Source organism: Daktulosphaira vitifoliae, unplaced genomic scaffold (assembly GCF_025091365.1).
Source record: "Daktulosphaira vitifoliae isolate Bord-2020 unplaced genomic scaffold, ASM2509136v1 Scaffold_1, whole genome shotgun sequence".
Lineage (NCBI taxonomy): Eukaryota > Metazoa > Arthropoda > Insecta > Hemiptera > Phylloxeridae > Daktulosphaira > Daktulosphaira vitifoliae.
Window position 1 is genome coordinate 36742427 of NW_026099572.1, and position 10414 is coordinate 36752840.

General features: G+C 22.7%; 2 protein-coding genes across 4 annotated transcripts in view; one reads left to right on the top strand and one right to left on the bottom strand.

Moving 5' to 3' along the window:
• The first annotated feature begins 207 nt into the window (after nt 1-207).
• On the top strand, nt 208-9308 carry LOC126904023 (conserved oligomeric Golgi complex subunit 2). Its single transcript, XM_050682658.1, has 11 exons — nt 208-473; nt 566-793; nt 853-1104; nt 1435-1736; nt 2793-2913; nt 2981-3123; nt 4224-4382; nt 4882-5108; nt 5534-5777; nt 5846-6005; nt 9153-9308. Exons 1-11 carry the CDS (start codon nt 423-425, stop codon nt 9237-9239), a joined length of 1974 nt encoding a protein of 657 aa, XP_050538615.1. The 5' UTR covers nt 208-422; the 3' UTR covers nt 9240-9308.
• LOC126904000 (WD and tetratricopeptide repeats protein 1-like) overlaps nt 9049-10414 on the bottom strand; it is an 8980-nt gene continuing 7614 nt past the window's right edge. For all 3 annotated transcript variants that reach the window (XM_050682620.1, XM_050682629.1, XM_050682636.1), the window contains exons 12-13: nt 9314-9503; nt 9049-9197 (exon numbers count right to left, since the gene is read on the bottom strand). In XM_050682620.1, the coding sequence (XP_050538577.1) occupies nt 9315-9503 (189 nt within the window). In that variant the 3' untranslated portion in view covers nt 9049-9197; nt 9314. The remainder of the gene's footprint in view (nt 9198-9313; nt 9504-10414) is intronic.

Sequence of the window (10414 nt, forward strand, 5' to 3'; positions counted from 1 at the left end):
CCTTTTATGGCTATTAGCTTCTAAAACAGCCTTATCAACTATTTATCATTGACAAACATTGTTACTTATTGATAATACCAAAAAAAATTTTTCATTTTTTTAATTATCGTGATTTTTTAAGTAATATTATTTGATATATTTTTCTATTATAAGAAAAATTGATTATTTTCAATAAATTTTATTAGCTTAATCAAATAAAATAGTTATAGTTCTTTATCTTAAAAAATACATTTTATTATTAAATTTTTTCAAATATTTTTAAATGTTACAATAATTGCATTTTTTGTGTAAATTAAACTGTTGAAAAAAACTCACTTTATGTTTGTACTTTTTAATTAGAGTTTCCTTTTATCTATTTAAGAGACATAATATTTATTTCTATTTTCCTTAATATAAGGAAAATTTTTTATTTTTTAATTGAGATGGAAAACGAAAAAATATCCAATGTATTTGATATGCAAACATTTTCTAAGGTAAGAGGATTTAATATTGTTTTAAAATAAATTCTTTAGTAATTTTTTTTATAAAAATGATAATTTGGTGGTGATGAATTATGTATTTGTAGGAATCATTTTCTGTGGATGAATTTCTTACAGAAAATCGTAACAAAATGTCATTAGAAAACATGCGAGTAGAAATGGGTATTTTCCTGAAAGATCTGCGTAACCAAATGATTAACTCATTAAATGATGACTGTGATAAATATTTTCATTTATCAAAAGGTTTGATTGGTATTGATCAACAATTAGCTACCTTAAAACCTGGATTACACGCAATTAATTACTCAATTATTGTATGCTATTTTTACAATAACTTCTTTTATAGATTTATAATTAAAAATATGTTACTTAGCTAGCTAAAAAAAATTTAGAAGATACATTACGTATGTTGGATAGTGAAATACAACTTAATAAACAATTATTTGATGATAAACAAGCTTATTATGCTATTGTAAAAGTTCAAAACTCATTGGAAAAACTAGAGAATTTATTGAATCAAAATGATTGTGATACTATTGCTTTAACAAGAATTGTTGCAGAATATAATCAACTTATGTCTAATATGGCTAAATCTAATAAAATCATTAAATCAATACATTTAAAGGTAAAAATTCCTATTTTAATTTGTAATTAATTTCATTATTTAAAATTTTTATTTAGTAGAATTAACTATAAGTAATATTGTCTAAAATATGATGAATTATGAGCAAACAATATTTAAATATATGAAAATAAAAATGTATTGAATTTTATTTTGAGTAGTTCATCTTGATTAATTTTAAGCTAAATATGATCTTTGTATTTCACTACAGCCTGTTGTACACACTTCAACTAGTATAGTATATTATAGTAAAGACAATGTATAATGTTTATAGGCACAATACTTATTTAATAATTTTATTGCTTAATAATATAAATATTTATCATTTTCTAGAAACAGTCAATAATTAATGATTTGATGATGAATCATTTAAATAATATGTTTGTTGCTTCACTAAAAACAAATTCAAAAGCAGTAAAGCGTTTTCTAGAACTTTACTTATCTTTGGGAAGAATTAAATCGGCTGAAGATGTATGTCGTGAGAAAGTTGTTGCACCAGAAATGTCAACATTTTTAAATGAAAATTATTTACTAAATTGTAAAGATGGCTTAAAAGGATTATTTAAAAAATGTTTTGAATTTCTTACATTCGATCTAAAACATCTTCTTGATGCAGCAGCCGAAAAAAATTTATTGTGAGTTTAATATATTAATAATAAAAATGCCTAGTGATGTTTTCTTCAATTTCATAAATATATAATCGTAGTAATAAATTTTTGTAATAAAAATTAATTACAAGGGTTTTATAAGATGTAAATTTTTTTTGTGACAATTACAATCTTAACGATATTATATTAAATGAATATTTTAGAAATTGTCAATATTTCATAATTTATTTTTTTATTTAATATCCATTTAGATTTAAATACCTGGATAGTTTCTAATTTCGTCATTATTTCAATTCTCATGATAATTTTTAAAGTAAAACCTGTTCTATATATTATTTTACAATAATGATATAAAAAAAAATACTTAAACATTTATAAAGAATTAATGCTTTGCAAATATCATTTAAACATTTTTACGTAATACTAAAAATTACAAATTTATTGCAATTATCAATAATAATTTTTATCAACATTTTTCTCATTGATTAATTTAATGTATATTTTATTGTGATTTGTTTTCTTAGTTTATTTAAATTTTTTACCGCATGTTGACTAGAAATTACCATTTATACATGATTACTCCACACTTAGTTAAAAAAAAATATTTTATTGTTACAAAGATTTCTGTTGAGGTCATCTATAATGTTAACATTAAATTTTGTTTTTAATTTGTATTAATTTGGTAAATTTTAAGGTTTTCATTATGTTATGAGGTTAGTTTCAAAAATTTTCTTATACACTAATGGGGAGTTTCTTACAGTGTTCTATTTCGGCATTCAAATATAATAGTTGAGATTTATTCTTTTATTTTAATAAATAAACTAAATTTTATATATTATTATATTATTGAAGTTTACACCATTAAGCATTTTAAATATCAACTGTTTGCTGGCTAATTGGCGTAAACAACATTTTTATAAACAAATTTTTTGTCTTAAGACATAGAAATAACTTATGGGTAATTCAAATCAACTGAATCTGAAAATTGTTAGTAAAATGTCGTTTATGCCTACTAACCTGTAAACGGTGTATATCATTATGTTTAATTGATTAATAAATACTATAAGGACTTAAAAAATTTAGAAGTTCTAATTCCTGCAAGTTTGATTTTGTTTTGAAAAGTTATTGGCCTGTAATTAATGATCACTTACAGAATAATTTAAAAAGCATTTATAATTATAAAGAGCCAAATGTGTTTATAGAAGTAAGTTTGCATATTGTATTTACTAACAAACATAAAATATGATTTTATTTTATTAATTTTACTATAGAATTACAAAATAACATTTGATGATTTTATGAAAAACTTAATTGATTTGTCTGTAACTCAGTGTGAATCTCAATCATTGTGTTCAACTCAAACTTGGGATGAATTTAAAAAATGTTGGAATTTACCAATTTATTACCAGTATTGGTAAGATTATAGTTACTTCAATTTTTTAATTAAGAAATTTATTTGTAATTCATAACTAGATAGCTTAGCTAGTTTAGTCAGTAATACATAGTTACTATCACTTTTTTTTTATTAATGCTTTTGTAATTATTAATTATTATATCGATAAAAAAAGGTTATTCGGATTCAAAAATACTTAAATATTATTTATTGTATCACTTATAATTGACATAATCATTACAATAATCAATACATGTTGAAAAAACTTAATAAATCTAGTGGAAACTCTTCCATGAGTGGGTACACTTTATGCTGGTGTTTGAGCATTTCATCTGTTACATACCCATTTTATGTATTAAAATACATGTAACTCAATAAGTATTTATCTTAAAGTTGTCATGGATTTATCATTATTTTTTGTAAGAAAATGGTTATTATGAAAGTTTAGAAAAAATAAAAAACAATTTTTATTATTAAAAAGAAATAATTAAAAAAGTCATATTTTTGGTCAGAAATAAATTGTTTGAAAAAATATTATAACAAAATTTTAATTGTATCAAAAGTTATAAGTGATAAATATTTCTGCAAGATTATTGATTGGATATTATGACTAAATCATAGTTAGTCAAAAATCCAATATTCTTAAGTAAAAATTTTAATTACTGATTAGAATTTCCCCAACTCCACTTATTTATGTAATTATAAGAAAAGCAAAGGGTTGGGTTCAACCTCGTCTTAAATTAAGGTAATAATTTTTTATGTTAGAAGTGTAGAACTTGATATATATAATTTAATATAATAATGATATTCTATTACTTTGTTGTACATTTGTGTTTTAATAGCAATTTTATCTTTTACAAAATATCTAAAATACTTTAAGTAAAAACTGTAAAATTAAAAAAATATTTACTAGAACAAAAGTTGTTCAATATGTCAAAATCTGGTGGAACACTTTATTTATGTAATATAATAGCATAAATATTGAATTTTATTCTTGAAACTATGTAGTGTTAATTGAAAAACATCAATTCCTTAATGTAGCTTGTTCTGTTAATGATTTATTCTTGTATTCTCCTGATTTTTGTATTTGTAACATGTAAAAATTGATTTTTTTGTTATAGTTTTCAAGAAATTGGTTGTACCATAGAAAATGCAATGTGTAACTATAGTTTTGAGTTGTGTAAAAATAATTTTTTCAAACTAAAAGTCACTGAAACAGTATGGGACTGTATGTGTTCATGTTTGGATCAAAATATTTTTATAATTGATCTTAGCCCCAAGTAATTATACTTTTGATACATGTATTATTCAAATAGTTAAAGCAGAGTTTATCATATCCACCAAAAAATACACGATTATCGTTTTTAGGAACTTATTACTCATATATGATAAATCGGCAGAAAGTAATTTTTTTAATAACTGTTTAGTACACAAGAAAACATTAAATTTTATGTAGTTTTAAATGATAAAGATATTCTGTTGCAATATAAAACACTTCCTAACTAGCTATTTTTACTAAAAATTATGATTTTTGCATTTAATGCCTAATAACTCCTACAAAAAGAGATTTCAAATAGTTTTACTTATTGAATTTTAAAGTATGTTGTTTAGCTTTAATTCAATGTTAATTTAAAGAAGGGCGATTTTTTGAAACATTGTAAAAAATAGAAAAGAAAAAGAATTAATATGATATAGGCATTATCAATAAATCAATTAAATTTAAAAACAATTAGTATTATTAAGTGAAAAATTATTTGTTTTTATGTTTTTTTTTTTCAGATTCATAAAATTAATTTTACACATAATTTCACGATACCAAACTTGGGCTAATGATTCTATAATCAATTCAAAAAAAGAAATTAAAGAATTCAGCACTCGCATTAAATTTCTTGAGTATCTTGAAGAAGATTTAAAAACTTTCTATTTTAAATTGAATGATATTTATAGTATGCTACAGGAATTATTAGAAATAAAAATATCTAATAACATTTTGGAACAGCTGAAGAGTAAGCATATGTTTGATGTTGTTTTAATATTAAAGTATCAAAAGGAATAGTTTTTAACAGTTTTAATTATTTGAGAAATTTTCATTTATTATAGCAGGCAGTAAAATTTTTGCAAATTATATCATTAATAGCTTCAATTAGATACAATTTATGATTTTTTGACATGTTATTGAGCAAAATTAGTTCATTAGGAGCATAGTATTTTGTTTTTTGTGTTTGTGCACATAATACTATATAAATAGACACCAAAAAACATGATATTGAAACCCAATATCTTCCTAGCTGTGCATTAAAGCTCAAATATACTAAAATTTGTTTTGTTATATTTTACTCTTAAATACAAATGGCATAATATTTTTGGATATTATAAAATATTAATACAATTTAGTTTTTATTAATATATCTCCCTTGGTATTTCTTTTAAGGTTGTATTACAGAAGTTAATTTAAATTCATTGATTAACAATGTATGTAAATTTAAAGTTCAGTTGGTAATTGATGAAGCTATGTCATACGTTATAAGGGTTACAGATGTACCTCGTTTATTTAGACATACTAATAGGGAATATCCAACAGAGCCATGTAGTTATATGAAATCTATTGTTATTACATTAAAAATATTACAAGATAAAAATTGTAAAAAACAAGTATTAGAATATGTAGTTATTAAGTAAGTATTTTGATAAGATGTAATTATAAAATAATCACTTTAGAATGAAATAATTATGGTTTTTGAAGATATATAGCTTACATAGATGATGTAATGAAAGCTATTAAAAAAACTGAAGAAAGTTTGAGGAAGTTGAAAAAGATAAGAGATCCTAACTATAAAGTTAATTTAGATGATGATAAAATCAGATGTCAATTATCATTAGATGTTAATTTTTTATTACTTTCTGTGAGTATAATCATGATAAGTTATTTTATATATTTTTATAACTCCAGAGTGGTACTTATACATGATTTTTATGACCATAAATTTTTAATTTAAGTATTAATTATCTATTACATAATCATTAGCATACATTACAATTTGTTTTCTAGATATATATACAGAGTGATTCACTTATCATAAATATCTTAATTAATCGAAAAATAAAAATAATATTAATTTTTTTATTAGTGTCCTTTAGTTCAATATTTATCTCAATGTATTTATTATAAAAAAAAATTATGTTCATCCCTTATACCTTATATAAAGATGTCAACTTTAATATTTCGAATGACAATTCATATAATTAACTAGCTTATTTAATAAATAATGATCTAATTAAGAAAATAACTAACATATTACAGTCACAGATTGTTTATTGTCAGTTATGACTATCAATAAATTCACTTTCTGTGTTGCCAGTTAGTGTATTTATAAACTCACAACAATGTGTCTTACTACCATTGATAATAAATTCTGCGAATATTGACGTTATAAGAAACCAATTAGTTATCTATATATGTAACCTTTGTGTATTATACATATATATTAATTCTAAAAATTCAAATGCCATTTACAATTAAATTTAAATCAATTTAACTAAAATTAAATTCAAAACATATATTCCCATTTAAAAAAACAAAGTTGACACCTTTACAAGGCATAGAGGATGAACTTAAAAATTATTAAATAGTTCATAATTCAAGAATAATTTGTAACTAAAGATAATCAAATAAAAAAATGTTTAAATTATTTTTATTGTTAGAAATTGAGTGGTTTATGATAAAATAATCACCCTGTGTACATGTGACCAATTAGCTCATCCACATACAGTTACAATGTTTTAAATGTTTACAGTAATATTTTCTTAACTTTTTACAATACTTTAGTTAAGTTGATGTTCTGATAATATTATTATTTTGTTTGTGCTTTGTAAGTTATCTACAAGTGCTTCTATGATGTTAGTTGGGTTGTCATACTCTGCATGTTTTTGTTAATACTCCATGCATTCTCCTATTATTTGATTGTGAGAGTAACTAGGCAAATTTTGCAGTTCGATTTTTTTACTTTAGATATTAGGTTTATAATTTGCGATATTTAGTGGCTAACTCAAAGTCTACATTACATTTTTGGTTATGGAAATAATTTATTTTATTATTATAATTCTTTTAGATTAATACTTGACTAATACTAAATTATGTCGATTGAGATGTCACTGTAAGTGAAAAAGATTAAACTTAATCATACCTTAGACAATAAAATGAGATATTATTATAACATAATATCACTTACTATTTGTAAAATATTTTCTTTTTGTTCTTCATTTGTAGTTCATACACTATTGTTGAATGAAGATCAATTTTCCCGTTTTATTTATTTGGTAATTTATATGTAGCTCCTCTATAGGTGGAAGTAGTAGTAGTATTTGCTGCCTGTTGGCTAGTTTGAAAAGATCCCGACACTAGTCAGAGATTTAGGTTATGTAGTAATTCCAATTGTTTCAACATTTCACGATTGGCCTAACTGAATATTATTGAACAATATTCTATTTCAGGTGATATGAATGTTTTTGTTTTCTTTGTAATATATTTCTGTTGACTTCCCAATTAGTGTTGGATAATACCTCGATGATGTTTAAATTAGCCTTACTATTTTTAAAAACTATTTTTTGTATGGGATTCCAAGAAAGTTTTTTGTCTAAAATTACTTTAAAGTAAAGTGTCTATAATCAGTAAAACAAGTATATTTAAAAAGTAATAAAAACAGATAAAGAAACTTTGAACATCTATTACTAAATTAAAGAAAATATCAAATAATTTTAAGATTGAAAGTAAAAGACTGATACTAATAATAATAACAATAACAACATTTGAATATATTATGATTACATTTAATAATATATGTCTGCTCCATACCATATCATAACATTTTTCTAAATCAAGAGATAATGCTGTTACGTCTTGTTTATTTTTAAATGCGCAATGTATTTCATTATGTAAGCAGTTTAAAGGATTACAGTTGTACAATATTTTCTAAAGCCACATTGTTCTATTACTAAGAGGTAGTTTTTAAGAACTGATTCTTGTGTTAACTTTTTTTTGAGCATTTTACTAATTGTGACGTAATTAAGATATTAGGCAGTGATTTTAGGGTTTAAATTTGTCCTTATTCAGTTTAGATATAGGAATCATTTCAGCTTGATGGAAATTCTGATGTCAAGATTGTTGTATATGTTTAATAAAATATTTGGTGGGACAGTTAAATATTATATAGATTTCATTACTTAATTTTGTTAACAGATAATTTGTGTTTTTTAAAAATACTGGTAAACATTTTACTAAAGCTATAATTTATACCGATTAAATGACAGTAGATATTTAACTATCCCAAGTTTAACCAATACCCAAGATAGCAGCAATTGATTATCAAATCTATTTTTAAATGTTAAATAAAATTACTGCATTATACCATTATGCTGGTATTGGAAATTATAAATAGAGATTAATAATTTCTATTAAATTAATAATTTGTTTTCCTTTTGCAATTACTTTATAAAATTGAAAAAATTACTAAAAAAGATGGATATAGTTATCATTGGTGTATATTTATAATGCATACTCCACCTGTACATTTTATGCATTAAATACTTATAACTCAATAATTACTCATCCAAAATTTTATTATAAGAAAAGTGCTAAAAAATGGATATTTTAAAATTTTAAAAAATAATAAGTTTCATTTATATTTTTTTCTTATTAATTATAAGTAATAAAAAGCATACTTTTGACATAGTCTAAGAATGTAAGAACTGTTTAAAAAAATATAAGAGTTGTTAGCTATACCATTCTATTAAACACAACTTCCTAATTGCTAATGGATATTAAATCCAAAATTTATTAACCTAGATTATACATTGTTCAGCAAGTAAAAAAATTGTTACAAACAATGACAATCTATATCCTGACTTACTGCACACTGTATAAAAGATATTTTAGTTGGTAAAACAATGTATTTAACTTTAAATATGATATTGTATTTTTTTTTAATATATATAATTATTTTCATTAAATTTTATATGTTTACAAATATAAAATAATTTTACATATTTTTTAGATTGGTAGTATGTTATTGCCTCAAGTAAGCGAAATCGAATTAAAGCTAGAAAAAGTGAAAGAAACAATTATAGCAAATAAGAGCTAATTTTTAAATGATTGTATAAAAAAATGTCATTATATATTGTGCATATAATAAAAGAAAAATTTAGCATAACTTACTTTAACTAGGTCTGCATGTATAAAACTGTTCTGGTCTGTCTTCACTTTCGTTTTCCCTTCTTTCTCTTGTATCTCTCAAACCCATACCCATATTACGTAAAACCACTTCAAATGGATCTGTCATCATTCTTCTTTGGTTTTGTAATGCCGTGGATGTAAAATTTTTGATTTCATTTTCATTTTTAATATCCTTAAAATCAATTCAATAAGAAGGGAAATTTTAAACATTGATTCTATAAAACTAAAAAATGTTCATACATTTTTTTATAAACTTAAAGTTTTTTTAAAACTGGTTTTTTTTTAATATTCATTTTGGGGCTTACATAAATTAAGGCTTAAAAATTTTATTTCTGGAGTTTTTCCAATACTTCCTAATAAATTATTGGAAATCAAATTTTTTTTTTTATTCCAAATCGTAAGATGGAACAGATCTATTTGACTACTTTTTAACTTTTGATGCAAATAACATTTCATTTTTTTTTAAATTTTTAATTTTTTCAACATTGTTCAATAATGAATTTTTAGTTCTTTTATTTAAAAAAAACCCAGCACAGGGGGGGTCGCGGCACAGTGGTGACGTGGCATAGTTAGATCAAGTATAATGATATCTGACAGTGATTAAAATCACTATCAAAAATAAACGCTTCGATGCAAATCTTTAGATAGTGTTTAATTTTAAAAAAATTGGTGTTTTATTCCAAAAGCTACTTGATCTGCTGGTTCCTTATTAATATCTCGATTAAGATAAAGTATGTCGAATGAAAAAGGGTTTATTAAAAAATATTATTTCTCATAAAAAAATTGTGTGGATCCATAAACTTTTCAATAAGTTATAGCATTATAAAGTTAAATNTATATCCAATGAAAGATGTATATAAATACTACTTCTCATGAAAAAATTGTATTGATCCATACATTTTTTAAAAAGTTATAGCACTTTAAAGTAAAAAATGTCAATTATAAAATTGAAAATTTTCACACAAAAATAGCATTCCTTAGCCATTTTCACCATGAAGACGAGTCCAGAGGTCAAATTTTTTTTTTCAAATTAAAGTACATTACATTAGCTTTAATTTAAGATATATATAAAAGTGTCAGACC

Bases quoted from the DNA above. Each gene is read 5' to 3' on its own strand.
- LOC126904023 (XM_050682658.1), top strand. From the start codon at position 423: ATGGAAAACGAAAAAATATCCAATGTATTTGATATGCAAACATTTTCT. The intron at 794-852 runs GTATGCTATTTT...TATGTTACTTAG, and splicing joins CAATTAATTACTCAATTATT to CTAGCTAAAAAAAATTTAGA. The intron at 4,383-4,881 runs GTAATTATACTT...TTTTTTTTTCAG, and splicing joins ATAATTGATCTTAGCCCCAA to ATTCATAAAATTAATTTTAC.